At 52.3% G+C, this 15,195-nt stretch overlaps 1 protein-coding gene across 1 annotated transcript; it reads right to left on the bottom strand.

Moving 5' to 3' along the window:
* Window positions 1–2,614, bottom strand: LOC6503838 (serine/arginine repetitive matrix protein 1). The gene has a single exon (XM_001963659.3). It carries the CDS (start codon window positions 2,205–2,207, stop codon window positions 180–182), a length of 2,028 nt encoding a protein of 675 aa, XP_001963695.1. The 5' UTR covers window positions 2,208–2,614; the 3' UTR covers window positions 1–179.
* Window positions 2,615–15,195: the final 12,581 nt, after the last annotated feature.

Raw genomic sequence — 15,195 nt, 5'->3', positions numbered from 1 at the left:
TCACCACGATAACTTGATAATTTATTGAGCTCCAACAAACGAACAGAATACATAGTCTCTCCAAAAAACATGGAAAAGGGGCCCTGGGGGGAGAGGCTGGCGCTCCGCGAGGCGACCTGTCGGGGGTGGGGGGCAGATCGGGGGCCTCGGTGGTGCTGGCGGTGGAGGCCGGGGCGGGACTACTTCCAGTGCTGGGTTGCCTGGCGGTGGTGGCCCCGCTCATCCCGCTTGTTCATGAAGGCGATCGTCAGGTGGCGCTTGGCCGGCGTCAGGGAGTGCTTCGAGTCCTGCGGCTGTCCTGCCCCCAGGCCGGCGATGCTGCCCAGGCTGCTGCCCACGGGCACGTAGCGGTTCCTGCGGCGGCGGCGGCGGGGGCTGGGAGCGGAGGATGCACTGGCCGCAGGACCTGCTGCAGCTCCCACTGTTCCGCCAGCTCCTCCCACCCCTCCTCCCGTGACCCGGGCAGGCGAGATCCTTTCACCGGAGGCGGCGGGCTGGCGGAACCGCTTCGTTCGCGAGCTCACACGCTCCAGAGACTTCCGATCCGGCGACGCCGCCTTGCTCTTCGTCGGGGCACTGTTCCCGCCCGCGTCCTGCGGCTCCTGCTGCTGCTGCCACACCCTCCGCCGCCGGAACATGCCCGAGCCGTTGCTCTGCGGCTCGTCGATGGCCTCCTCCCGCTGCAGGTCTCGCAGGAACCGCTCCTGCATCCTGCGGTGGTGGCGCTGCCGCGTCGTGAAGTTCTGCTTCCGCTTCAGCGGCGGAATGGGCGTGGCAGACATGTTCCGGCGGGTGTTCAGGAGGTGGCTCCTCTGCAGGCTAAGCCGGTGGGCGGACATTCCGGCCTCCATGTTGGGGTGCCTGGTGGCGCCGGCCGCCCCCTGGAACTGGTACGGGGTGTACCAGGGGAAGTTCACGTTCCGCATCTGCCGGCCCACGTGGGACTGCATCTGTCGCCGGCCCGAGGGTCGTTGGACCTTGGGCTCCTCCTTGCTCCTGACCGAGTGCTCGCTCTTCTCCTCCTTCTCCGAGTTCTTCTCCACCCACTCCACGCTGATCTTGTCCAACCGCTCGGGCTCCTTTTCGGCCACGGAGACGGAGGCAACGGTCTCGGCCTTCCCGGTGGCCGGCTTGGTCTTCTGGTAGCCCCCGGAGAGGCGCTTCCTGCGCCGCCGCACCAGCCAGGGCTTCTCGTAGGTCCTCTGGAGGAGTGGCAGCGTCTTCTTGTGGTGCCGGGGGGCCATGAACTTCTTCTTGACGGGTGGCTTCTTGCTGGGCGCCTGCTGCTTCTGCTGGATCGGATGGGGATTGGGCTGTGGACTGGGAATGGAGCCGGCCACCAGCCGCCTTCCGCCTGCGTTTATCTGCCGCTGCGAGCGCCTGGAAAGGACTCTTCTTGCAGAGCCGGGATTGGCGGATGCAGGATGGGCGGGCGTCGGCTTGGGGGCGGCTTCCATCGACGGCGCTTTGCCGAGGTCCTGCTGGGACACGTGGAGCTTACTGGTGCGCCGTCCACGGCGGCGTAGTTTCTTGGCGGGGCCCGCAGCCTGGGGGACGTGCAGGAGGATCTCCCGGTGCTCGCCGACCTGCGGCAGGTGGTTGTCCTCGATGATGACCCCGTTCAGGCTGCGCACGGTCCCGGCGTCCTCCAGCTGGAACTCCGTGGTGGAGCTCTTCTTGCGGTGGAGCCTCATGCCCGAGCGGCTCCTTCGCTTCTTCGGGGACGGGGAGCACTGTTTCCGGGGCGGGGGCGCCACCTTGCTGCCGCACATCAGCTGGGACTTGGCCATCTTCAGGATCCGCGAGCGGGCGGCCTTGACGGAGGCCTTGACGGAGGCCTTGACGGACGCCCGCTGGCGCGACGGGGACTTCAGGCGCTGGAACTTGGGCCTCGGACTCCCCATGACCTGGGGCTGCGCCTGGATCCTCTTCACCAGACGCGGCTCGTGGAGCAGCAGGTCGTCGAAGGCCTCCTTGGACTGGGCGATCAGCTCGGTGAAGTTGAGGCGGTCGGGCTTGGCGAAGTACATGTGGCCCTTGTAGTCGGCCACCTCGCCCAGGCTGTGGTGCTCGGCCACCACCTGGGCCACGACCCGCTTCATGGCGGTGCGGTTGAGCTTCAGGTGGTTGGCCACATTCCGGGCCAGGGCCTTCAGCGCCCCGCCGGATCCGCCCACCTGCGGGGAGCTCCAGATGTTCTGCTGCATGCCAGGGCCTCCAAGGAGCAGGTACTATGGGGTACACTGGGAGTGGGAGTGGAAGTAGGGGTGGGGGTGGTTGTAGCAGTCGTACTGTAGCTGTGTGGTTCCTATTGACGGTGGTCTCCGAAAGGGTAACGAGCAATTTGGTCTAGCCAAAAGGGAAGCCAACGGGAGGTGTTCGCTGCGAGCCTATTTTGATAATCGTCCTTTTTTCGTAATTTTGCTTGGCCAATTTGAGATTTTTTTTTTATTTTTGTGGGGTGTGTTTTTTTCGGGTTTTCTGCCTTATGATCTGGAAGTGTGTTGTAAAAGTGAAAACCTTGCGTTTACCGGAAGCTTACCAAGAAATGCTCAAGGCACTTAAAAAATATAGGTTACAAAGTGTCTAATCGAAAGTTGTTTGAAAAGGCAGTGGCTACTGAGTCTGGAGGCAAGGTGCCCCAGAGCCGCCACTTCGGAGACCGGGCCCGACTCGATCAACGGCTCCTCAACGGATTGACGGGCCGTCCGTGGAGCGTGGGGGTGCAGGTGAAGGGCCTGCAGCTGCCCGGTCGCCACGTGCTGAGGTGGCCGGCCTATCAATGAGTTCCGAGCGGGCAATCAAGCGTCAGGAACACACTCGCAGGGGACAGGTAATTCCTTCTTGGGTCTCCCGAAGAAAACCGTCGAAGCCGACCGCAAAACAAGCCCCGAGACAGCGAGAGGGGTCGAAGAAAAATTATAAATGATTTCATTAAGACGAGCGACCGAGGAACGGAACGATGCACCTGCAACAGCCACCATGCACTGTGCACCTTGGGCAGGTGAAGAGCCTCTCAGGAGGCATAGGTCCTCGTAGGACCCTCCTAGGGGTTGGAAAAATGATTTACGCAACGCGCTACAGTTCCGATGTTGATAATGATGATCCGCTTCAGTAACGAAGGCACTGGCTGGGTAAATAGGAAACGGGAATGGGGAACTAAGAACTGAACTGGGAACTGGCTGCGGACTATATAGGAACTATAGACCCAAAAACCCTTCGCCAAGTTCGATTCGGAAGGCGCCCCCCTCTTGCTCTCGCTCTCGCTTGATGCCCCTTCTTGTGCCCCTCGTTTGGGCCACTTAACCGTAATTAGGGCTTTTCAATATTATTAATGATGATGGTCGCTCGCTGGCCTGAAAATGTGGGAAATGCATTGCGAATTGATGACGACAACGGCAGCGGCAATGGCAGTGGCGGACAAACGGACAGACGGACTGGCTGCCGGGCGGACGAACTGGCGGACAATGAATGCAAAAATGCAAACACGCAAACCCGAAGCGCAACAATTTTCGAACTGCAATTTTTGTGCCGCTCTGCCTCGCTCTATTTGACTTTTTTTTGTTGTTCTGTGCTGTGCTGTGTTTGTGTTGTGGTGCACTTTCTGGTGGTTGGTGGTTGTCAGCTTGGTCGGTGGTTGGATGGCCCATCCATCCATCCATACGTTTTTAGCGTTATCAGTGCAAAATAATCTTTCAATCAGCCCTATGTAGCTCGTAACTCCACTTCCCTCGTTCCCATTCGGTTCCCTGTCCGCAGTTCCCAGCTCCGGCTCCCAGTTCGGAGTTCCCCAGTTCTGTGTGCTCTGTTCTGATGTGTTCTGGCCTCAGCGAGGCGTGACGCCAATTGTTGCAGTTGCATTTCAACTGGAAGTTGCATTTTCAGAGTCTGGCGGGCGGGGGCCGGCACTTGAAGGGCTGCAATTCACCAGCAAAACTGGGCTGAAGTCATCGAGTGGCCAACTTCCACGAGGAAGGAGAGCCCACTTGTTGCTGGGAGGAGTTCGAACTTGCACGAGGAGGATACATTTTAAACCCAATTCAACACTCAGCTTTGAAAATCAAATGGAATGGACTCCCAACATGGGCATAGGATTAGGATTTCCAAGTAGGTCCAGAGGAAAAATTAAAAAATAATCGTGTTTCATTTTTTAATGCAGAATGAAAGGGAATCGAAAAAGAAATCGTTTAAGGTATCCCGCTTGAGGATCGGGTGAGAATTGGCCAAGATATGGCCATCGCTTTGGGCCATATATGGGCTTTCTCGATTTTCAAGGGAGTCCATCAGAAAAATTTCAAAAAATTTAAAAAAAAAATCGAGTTCCATATTTTGATGCAGAATGAAAGGGAATCAAACTAGAAATCGTTTAAGGTATCCCGCTTGAGGATCGGGTGAGAATTGGCCAAGATATGGCCATCGCTTTGGGCCATATATGGGCTTTCTAGATTTTCAAGGGAGTCCATCAGAAAAATTTCAAAAAATTTCAAAAAAAAATCGAGTTCCATATTTTGATGCAGAATGAAAGGGAATCGAAATAGAAATCGTTTAAGGTATCCCGCTTGAGGATCGGGTGAGAATTGGCCAAGATATGGCCATCGCTTTGGGCCATATATGGGCTTTCTCGATTTTCAAGGGAGTCCATCAGAAAAATTTTAAAAAAATTCAAAAAAAAATCGAGTTCCATATTTTGATGCAGAACGAAAGGGAATCGAAATAGAAATCGTTTAAGGTATCCCGCTTGAGGATCGGGTGAGAATTGGCCAAGATATGGCCATCGCTTTGGGCCATATATGGGCTTTCTCGATTTTCAAGGGAGTCCATCAGAAAAATTTCAAAAAATTTAAAAAAAAAATCGAGTTCCATATTTTGATGCAGAACGAAAGGGAATCGAAATAGAAATCGTTTAAGGTATCCCGCTTGAGGATCGGGTGAGAATTGGCCAAGATATGGCCATCGCTTTGGGCCATATATGGGCTTTCTCGATTTTCAAGGGAGTCCATCAGAAAAATTTCAAAAAATTTAAAAAAAAAATCGAGTTCCATATTTTGATGCAGAATGAAAGGGAATCGAAATAGAAATCGTTTAAGGTATCCCGCTTGAGGATTGGGTGAGAATTGGCCAAGATATGGCCATCGCTTTGGGCCATATATGGGCTTTCTAGATTTTCAAGGGAGTCCATCAGAAAAATTTCAAAAAATTTCAAAAAAAAATCGAGTTCCATATTTTGATGCAGAACGAAAGGGAATCGAAATAGAAATCGTTTAAGGTATCCCGCTTGAGGATCGGGTGAGAATTGGCCAAGATATGGCCATCGCTTTGGGCCATATATGGGCTTTCTCGATTTTCAAGGGAGTCCATCAGAAAAATTTCAAAAAATTTAAAAAAAAAATCGAGTTCCATATTTTGATGCAGAACGAAAGGGAATCGAAATAGAAATCGTTTAAGGTATCCCGCTTGAGGATCGGGTGAAAATTGGCCAAGATATGGCCATCGCTTTGGGCCATATATGGGCTTTCTCGATTTTCAAGGGAGTCCATCAGAAAAATTTCAAAAAATTTCAAAAAAAAATCGAGTTCCATATTTTGATGCAGAATGAAAGGGAATCGAAATAGAAATCGTTTAAGGTATCCCGCTTGAGGATCGGGTGAGAATTGGCAAAGATATGGCCACCGCTTTGGGCCATATATGGGCTTTCTCGATTTTCAAGGGAGTCCATCAGAAAAATTTCAAAAAATTTCAAAAAAAAATCGAGTTCCATATTTTGATGCAGAATGAAAGGAAATCAAAATAGAAATCGTTTAAGGTATCCCGCTTGAGGATCGGGTGAGAATTGGCCAAGATATGGCCACCGCTTTGGGCCATATATGGGCTTTCTCGATTTTCAAGGGAGTCCATCAGAAAAATTTCAAAAAATTTCAAAAAAAAATCGAGTTCCATATTTTGATGCAGAATGAAAGGGAATCGAAAAAGAAATCTTTAAAGGTATCCCGCTTGAGGATCGGGTGGGAATTGGCGGAGATACAGAATCAGTTTGGAGGATATAGACCTTCTGGGGGTCATGGTTCTGAATATATTCATAAACAGATCTCTTGGGATGCCTATCCAGATTTCTGGCAAGACCTGTCTCTGTGCAAAGTATTTGTTTTAGTTTTCCGAACTATTTGTTTTGGAACTCTTCCCTGCGATCCTCTCTACTGAGTTGTAGCGCTTCGCTTGTAAACTACTTTATGTAATGCTGCAGACCACCTTTGTACTTTGAGCCTGGTTTTCTCTGCCGTTCGCGAGCCAAAAAAGAAAACAGAAAAGAGCAGAGGAAGCGACTTGGGACCGGGAATCATTTAAGCATTGCGGTGTGAAATTTCACACCGATTGCAATAAACATTCAGCGTTCAACGTTCAACATTCAACAATAAAACAAGTCGGCGGAGAGAAAGGCTGGGACTGGGACTGGGACTGGGAGTACGAGTACGAGTACGAGTGCGACCCTTGCATTGGAACAAAATCAATCAAACAGAGGACGCATGCGCGCGCGCCGGATGTGGATGTGTTGGTAGCGGCTACCACCGCAGGGGTGGGGGTCGGAGGGGATCCGGGCCCATGTACCGCCGGCGTTAATGGTGTCACTAAGTACGCCGCAACTGACGGCTGTTGAAGCCGCGCTGCTCTGATCATCGAATGGAACCAATAAAAGTCGCCTTCCCATTGTCTTTATTTTATTTGCGCGGGTCTGTGCACAGCCTGCCCTCGGCTGCACTGGAAAAAATGGGGGGTTGTGCGGCCAGTGCAGAGAAGAGTCAAGTTTTGTGGCAGTCGGGCGCTGTTCCAGTGCACTAGTACAGTTCACTCACACATGCAGTGGCGGCACTTCCATTTCCCATTTCATTCAATTTGCATTTGTGGCCAGCAGCCGCACGGTTGAATGGTCTTGCGGGCGCTGTTGCTGCTTCTTCCTGTTTCACGGGTGGGGGTGGAAACTGGCAGGGGTGTGGTGGGGTGGGGGTACAAAGAGTCAACCGGAGAGCCGAAACAATTCAATTGTCCGCCTGGTTGGGCATTTGTTATTCTTTATTTGGTGTTTTGGTGTTTCGGTGTTCGCGGTACATTGCATATCACACATCGCACATTAGCGATGACGATTGCAGTTCCACTGGTGATTGGATGGTTGAGCGAGCTCTGACCTGGATAGACCTGGACAGACCTGGATAGAGGGCGCTGCGTAAGCCAACTTTCTCACAGTCTGCGGCCAGGCCGCACTTGTTGCTCTTCCAGAGTCCTGGTCCTCTCCGTGACTCACTCCTGCCACAGTCACTCCCAGCACTCATCCCAGCTAATCATATATCATTCATTTATCCGCATTTCCGACTAACCCTGAACCAACTCCCCTCGGGCAGCGCAGTCTGCTAATATGCGGGCGCGATCGGAACCGCAACCGGAGCGATTCCCGCCGAAGACCGAATGTTAATTGCACTCAGACACACACTCGGACAAAGGGCCTACACACACATACCTAAATACGTTTTCCAATGAAACATTTTTATGTTAATTCGAAAAATTGTTTTACAACCAATTAACTTAGCCAATGCACCAAAAAGATCAACGGACAAGATCGCACTCCGCTCTAGGGGGGACGCGATACGACATGGAACGTCCGGGCGGCGGTCGGGGGTGAGTGTCGATCGCATGCCGCTCAGAATTCCATTATGTGCGACCAGTTGCCGGTTGCAAGTGGCAAGTCGATGGCCGCGGGCAGGCAGGTGCAGTGGATCGAAGTGCCCTGGCCCGATCGACTAGAGTACTAGACTCCGCTAGGTGGTGGCTTCTGTCGCGGCGCGGGATGTTTGTGTCCTGTGGCTGCGGGTCTACCCGCTCTCTAAATCAATCAAGCGCCAAATAACAGAGTCAGGGAGGGCTCCGACGAGGCAGTACCCAGCAGAAGTGCCATTAGAGGCTCGAGAACCCACTAGCCGATACACCCTCCCTTTCAGAGGGCAGCAAAACGGTCCCAAGACAAACAATTTCAATTAAAATACCACTTGGGGACCCGACCTGCCCTGCTACAGGTGCGAACGGACACCAGGTAACCTGACCTGCGGTCGTGTCATGTAATTAGGACTTCCCCGAGGGCCGGGGTCGGCCTGGAAATTGGAAGTGAGGCTATCAATCGATCGGATCGATCGATGCAAATGCGATCGCCGGAATAGAGTCATTCGGCAGCTGCCCCTGTTTTTTTTGTTTTCATTGCAGTCCAGTTTGTTTTTGGGGCCTGCTCGTTTCGGCCCAGTCATGACACGGCTAAGTGGCCTCTCGTGATCTGCAGAAAGTCTGGAGACTTTCCCAGGCCATCTATTGTGCATGAGAGTGTTCTCGTTTGCATTAGACTCGATCCCGGCAAGATCTTCATTAAGGCCCGGTTATCAGGCAGTGCCAATCGCTGGCCAGATGCGACTGCACTCGGCCCCGGCTCCTGGCTCTCGGTCTCGGCCAATCCTAGCCAGCTACCGTAATCTCGGCCAGCGAATCGGAGTCACGTTGCCAAAACCGACCACGCACTTCTCCGCGAATTCGTACACTGTCCGGAAACCGAACTAGAATCGGAGTAATTCGAAGTATACTCAGAGCCAGTCCCCACAGCTAGTTGGGGACCGCAATTCGGCCGAAAAGGTATTGGCCGTCTTTGGCGCTCCGAAAGCTCTGTTCCGAGTGTACCCCGTCCAGGGCTAACCTACTGGTAATTGCCCTCGTCAGCGTATAGGTGAATTATGATATAGTAGCCGTAAGATATATGGGGGGGACAGAACTCTAGACCCCGGGCCGGGTCGCGGCTGATCGCCGGGCCAGATAGTGGCCGGCCTGGCCTGGCCTGGCCTGGAGAGTCTCTCTCTCGCTTTTTCCTATTTTTCCATTTTTAATTCCGATTCCGATTCCAGCCTCTATCTGGTGCGGCGCAGCAGAAATCAGAGCTCGTTAAAAACGCTCCGGCTTGAACCAATCAAAAGACGCGCCGTCGTCGGCGATGCCGCCATCGTTGTGGGCCATAAAAAACAAATAAACAACAACAGCAATATCAGAAGAATCACGGGCGACAGGCAGCAAAATTATTAAAAACGTGCGACAGAGATGGACGGCCGCATAGATGGATAGAAAGAAGATTTCGAGACCTGTATCTGGAGCTCCATACAGATACAGATACAGATACAGATACAGATACATATACAGACACAGATACAGATACAGATCTGTATATAGACGAAAATAAAAATGGGTAACGCATTACTAAAATGGTGAAAATGTGCGACTTTTCCCCCATTTCGTGGCCATCCCAGATATTCCTATCGAAAGTTCATTGTACGGAATATATTGTACACGAGTCCATATACAAAAGACTGGCAGCGGCGTCGCTCGCGTCGAGTCATTAAAATATGATCTATGATCCATTGTTCTAGAAATTCCGGGCTTCGGAAGTTGACTTAGCCCGATTTCTTGGCCCGAAAGAAATGCGGGAATTTCGAAAGGCCCGGCCGGGGCAGGAAATGTTAGAAATGAAGTCGGAAAGAAATGAAGTTGGGTTTATGGCTCTTATAGGAAAAATACGACGGCCGTTAATCCGCATATTAATACCACTGCGGCTGATGGGGGAGGGTGGGAAAGTGGACCGCAGACTTAATAGTTTACACAATACTTTTCCAAGAAGGCACCTCCCTTTTAATGCACTTCTTCTGCAAGGTCTATCCACAGTTGTAATTGCTAATTTCTCAAAGTCCTATCCTCCTCCGAACCTGGTGGCTCTTAACAAGTGCAATCGGAACCTGCCCATCTGCTTTCCCCGAGCGGTAATCGTAACCCTGCGGTTCCGGCACTATTCACTCGCTCTGTGTGTCGGGGGAAACCGTCTTTCCCCGGCATTCTTCCCACAGTCTTGCCACTCCATCCGACTCCAATCCGCGGAGCTGCACTGTGCAGCTTTTTGATTTCCAATCCATCAGCATGACTCGCCCGCTTTCCGGGCCCGAATCTGTTTGCGGCCCAGTTGGCCCGGCCCGGCCCGGCCGTGGCTCAAGTTCGGCTCCCAGACGCAGTCTTAGTCTCGATTTAGCTTAGTAGTTTTATGCCAAGCTCCAGAGTTTCCTCACATTTTCTTCGGCGGCGGCCCTCAGAGGGGACCATTATATCAAACCACTCAACCACATCAACACCCGGGCGTGCAGCTTATTAAGTCGGATCATAATGAAATCTATACAGCCATAGCTTGGGCCACACCACCACTGGAACTGCCAACCGTCGTTCCTCAACCTACAGAGCACAAGTCCTTTCCTTACTCTTGTCATATTTATTCATATTTCGCCCACAACACTCTTTTCTCAGTGCACTGCCCGCTTATCAATTACTCTCGTAGAGGCTGAGTTGCTGCCGAAGCATCCGATTCGGAGCCACCTTCTCCAAGTCTTCTCCCGAAACACGCCTGAATGCACAATACGAACATGTACTCCCTAGGTAGTTCCTTAATTTGATGGTGTTCTATCACGCGAATCGGTTCTCCGGATCCCTGGCCTCTCTGATCTCTCTGGAACTTTAATTTTTGAGTCGAATTCTGTGCAAATATCACATCTTATCGGCATGGCTACGGGCGTTTCTGCGATGTTTCTGCGGCCATCGCTGGCTCGCTCCATTGCGTTCAGTCATTATGGGCTTCTGGGCATAAATCAGAAGGTGCCACCTGACTTCTTATACACCTCGCACGAGGGACCCCGGAACCGCCCCCTTCGGCGTCGCATGTGCAGCGTTTGAATTATTATCCATTGGACGGTGGCGCTGTTCTCGTTTGCTTCGGTTCTTTGATTGCCAGCTCTTCCCCACTCAGGTGCACACATGCCAGTCTTCCTATTGGAGCCCGGGTTCCGTATAGGTATGGTTATGGGTATGGGTGCCAGTACACCTCCCATATCCGAGTATATATCATCGCAGTCGGTGTGGAGTGGCCTGGCTTGCTCGCATCGTGTAATGTGTGTGGTAAACAGCTCCCCACCCGGGCAGGTGCGAGGGGCCTGCGGGTCTGGACTGGGGAGTGATTGGTTCCATAATGCCACATAATAATGTTGTATTGGAAGTGGAGAGAGGTCCAGTTCGGGAGAGAGAGGGCTGATGGGATCTAAACGACAGAATGTGGGCTAAACAGGTACCATAATGCAGCTAATTCGAAAATGATAACCATTATTCGTAAACACAGGCCCTCGCAGATAGGCAGATTAACGTTATTATTTATTTGTGGGCCCTCTCGGCGAGTGTGCGGACTGGTTACATCAGAACTGCTGAACCGCGACCCGCTGTTATTGTTTTGTTTTTAGTAGCGAGCACTACGCAATGCCAATTTCTCATGGCGAACCCAATGCAAATCATTTCATTGCCCAACGCACACGAGACGGAAGTGAGGAGCATCCAGCCAGTCCATTCCATTAATTAAAACCACTAAATATTACCAACTAAGCCGGGCCGAAGCCGAACTGGAAATTAAAGCCGGGCTCAGGCAAAGTTCAGTCCGAGAGCCGTGGCTGTTAGTCTTCCAAAAAATACTTCATATTTTGTATTCTTCCACAGCACTTCTGAGGCTTAGGTCTCTCAGCTCTATAGCTACTATGCCAAGATCTTCTGGGCCAGATTTTTTTCCAGTGCTGGCAGCCCATAAGCGTAATCGGCGCATTGGCCGCAGCATTTTCAAACCGCTGACTGATTTTTGCATAATAAAACACTTAATTCCATGAGCCATTTCCAAAAACTAGCAGCGAGACTGAAATAATAGAAAAGCCCGAACATCTTCGTATGTAACTCCAAATGGGAAATTTATACAGCGGCTGTGGAAAATCATTAAACAAATCGCACTTTAATAGGCACCACTGCCGAGGCCTACGGAGGCCCACGGAGCCCCGACCTCCTCCGGAACCCCGGCTTGAACCGGGCTTGCTGTTTGAACCGCACTGAGCGGAGCATCCAAGCGCTGCGAAATTGAAGTGAAGTGAAGTGCAAAAGACAAACAGCCACCACAGAAACAACAGTGACTGGGCTGCCGAGTTCACAGCCACGAAAAGCAACAAAAATAAATAAAGAAGCCCGGGGAGGTGGGCCTGCGGCACCTGCGACTGCGCGGCCGAGAGCCGAGGCCCAAAAGTCGAGAGATGGAAGCGCACTCGAAGGCGCTCGCGCATGTGTGGGCGGAGAAATGGGATGCACTGGGAGAAAATGAGGCACTCTGGCACACAACTTGGCTTCACTTCCCTCCCGCTTCGGATGAAACCCCTTAAGCCTTCCACTCCCCGGTCTAATCCCCAGTTTAGGCCATAACTTTCCCACAGTGTAGTGCGTCGTTCGACTTCTGAGAGAGCTACGCACCACCAAGAGCCAAGAAGTCGCCAATTACGTTTCAGTGCACCAGCCAACCAAGCAGCAAGCCCCAAAAAACAACACACGGCAAGAAACGAGGGGCACGAACAACAAAACACACAATAAAGAAGCAACAGAAGCCGATATGTATGCGATTTTTATGTGTGAACGCGGACAAGTTCGGTAGTTAAATATGTAGATGCACAGACCCAGGGCCCAGAGCCACACAAAAGGCAGCGGCAGAAAGGGCTCGGAACAACAACAAGCAGTCAGTCAGCCAGCTAGGCAGGCGGACACACGGACACGCGGACAGACAACAATAAAAACAAGCCAAAGAAAAACCCCAAAGTTAACCAACATTAACATTTAATCGAACCTCATGTTCAGTAGAGCATGTCTCCTGTTACATACGAGTTATCATCCAGGGGCGGGGGCTCCAGGGGTTACAGGGGCTGGCAGCGAGGGGCGGGCGGCGAGGGGCGAGGGCTGGGACTACTGAAGCTCTGCAAAAGACTTTGCCGCACTTGGGCTCCAGTGGAGGGCTACACTGGGAGGTGTTTCGCTCGCTCCCGCTTCTCTTTCGGTTCTCGAATCAAGCGCATTCCGAAAGGATGGAAATTGTTCTCAGTGTCCACATACTGGGGTACACCTGTACCGGGTGTACTGTACGCCATACCTGTCGCTTCTGCTGATGATGATCGCTCAACGTCGTCGCAGAGTCGTTAGAGTTTCTGTCGCCGCTGACGCCGTCTTTTGTTTTCTGTTTTCGCATGCGGTCGCTGCTCTCCTCGGAGAGGGTGCCCCTTGCCACCTGCCACCTGCTACCTGCCACTTGCCACCCATCCCCCCAACTCCCATTTCCAGAGCCATTTCCACCATTTTGCAGCGGAGTCTAAATTAATTCGCTCGCATTCATTTGTTTCGGGGTTGCCCGGCGATCGCGATCTGCTATCGAATCGGATGTGTAGAAAATCACATAAAACCTGCCCCCAGTGGCGCCTCCCGAGGGTCAGTCGATCGCTCGGGCGCGATAGCTGGCTAGGGGAGCTGTCTGGGGAGCGGACGCAGATCGGTTGGGCAACCAGGGGCTGGTGGCGCCCTCACAGAGAGGGGGCTGCTTTCTAATTCTGGGCTCGGGTCAGGGGCCATGGGCCGGACAAGTCGCCCCGAAATTTCTCCGTTCTGAAAACATTGCAATTAGCCGGGCGCCAGAACCCCGGATAGAGTCGAAGGCAAGGCGATCTCTGAACCCAACCCTAAGACCGGTGGCAGTCATTACGGAGCTATGCTAAACGGTCCAACACTTGGCGGGAATGGAGATCACAGAGCAGCTGGGGAGACTCCAGAGAATATATCCTCACATCCGCGGATGAGCTCGGAGTCTGCGGTTTGCAGTCGGCTTCCGAAATGGGACCGCCAGGCCTCCTTCGGGGCCAGGGCCCATGGCTCCACCTTAACCCATTAGAGGCGAACGTGCCACAATTATGTGCGTTCGCAAATTGCTCAATTGTTTGGCGTGACCACGGATGGAGTCGCCGGGCCCAGTGGACCACCGCAACGCGAGCACAAATATTTGCATTTCGGCAGGCACCGCTTATACAATTTATTTGCAATTTTCAATCAAGTCGTGGCCAGAACCAGCCGACTGGCAAGAGGCCAGTCCGAAATTGATTAGTTTGCTGCATTGCGGTTACAGCGTTTTGGCGAGCGGTGCCTGGCCCAGTGGCTGAAGCTCAGGCGGAGTGAACTCTGGCCATGGGTGGGCCCGGCCGGGTCGATCACGTTCCAATATTTTGAGGTTTTCCTTTGTGCGATTGTTGGGCATAATTTATAGCGAAAATTTGATCAATTCCGATGGCGCTTATCTCACGGGTGGCATCGAGTACTCCGCTGCGAGCCCTCCTCCTGCCGGCCTCCGCCTTCCGATGCGTTTTCACGCACCGCCTAAATCTGAGGCCATGAAACGCAGGAAGCGGAGCGTGTTTTGGAGATCTTTGTGTCGGCTTTTAACAAATCTTTACGATATGTCATTAAAACAACACACAGATCTGGGGGCCGGGGGAGCCTGCATAGATGCGCACACACACACCGTTGCGCGTTTATCGTTGTCGGCAAATCGGAAGTTTAATGGGTTAATGATGGGCAGACCGAGAAATAGGAGATAGGAGAAAATAGGCGAACGGGCAGCCCCCTCCCACAGCTGGGAGACTGGGACTAAGCACAAGTAAACATATAAAAATGAAAAGAAAAAACGGAGGAACAATCGTAAAAAATTGCAGCCGACACGACCGCGTTGCACCACCCGGTGGCGCGCTGGCGGTGCGGTGGCAGCCGTTTCGGACCACCTTGGAGGCCCGAAATCCCAAATCGAGACTATTTTCGGGCCGGCGATCTTAGCGCCAGGCGTATGATTTTTATTAGTTTGATCCCGTAGAGCGATCAGGACCAATGATACGCCTCGTGGATCGAAGGTGCTGGGGGCTCTGAGGGCCCCCCCTATAAAACTGCAACAGATCGATGGAATAAATCTTTCAGGAACAGTGTATTATGGCACGACCTCCCTACCTCTGCACTTTCTGGCCATAAATTGTGCCGAATAGGCGCTGAAGTCAGGTGATCGCGGCGATCATAGCTCTGAAACCATTATAATGATATCAGAAATTTGAGAGGCACTTATCGGGGGCTCAAGCCCCCCCTGCTTTCCGTCTAATCTAATTCAATTAACCGGAGATCGTTTCCGATGTCTTCCATGGCATAATCTAATATCCAGCATCCGCAGCTTCCCAGCCCCGAGTGCGACCACTTAACAAGTCCGCCCTTCCT

This window comes from Drosophila ananassae, chromosome XL (assembly GCF_017639315.1).
Source record: "Drosophila ananassae strain 14024-0371.13 chromosome XL, ASM1763931v2, whole genome shotgun sequence".
Lineage (NCBI taxonomy): Eukaryota > Metazoa > Arthropoda > Insecta > Diptera > Drosophilidae > Drosophila > Drosophila ananassae.
The sequence above is the reverse complement of the archived record's forward strand: the minus strand, read 5'-3'. Positions and strand labels throughout refer to the sequence as shown.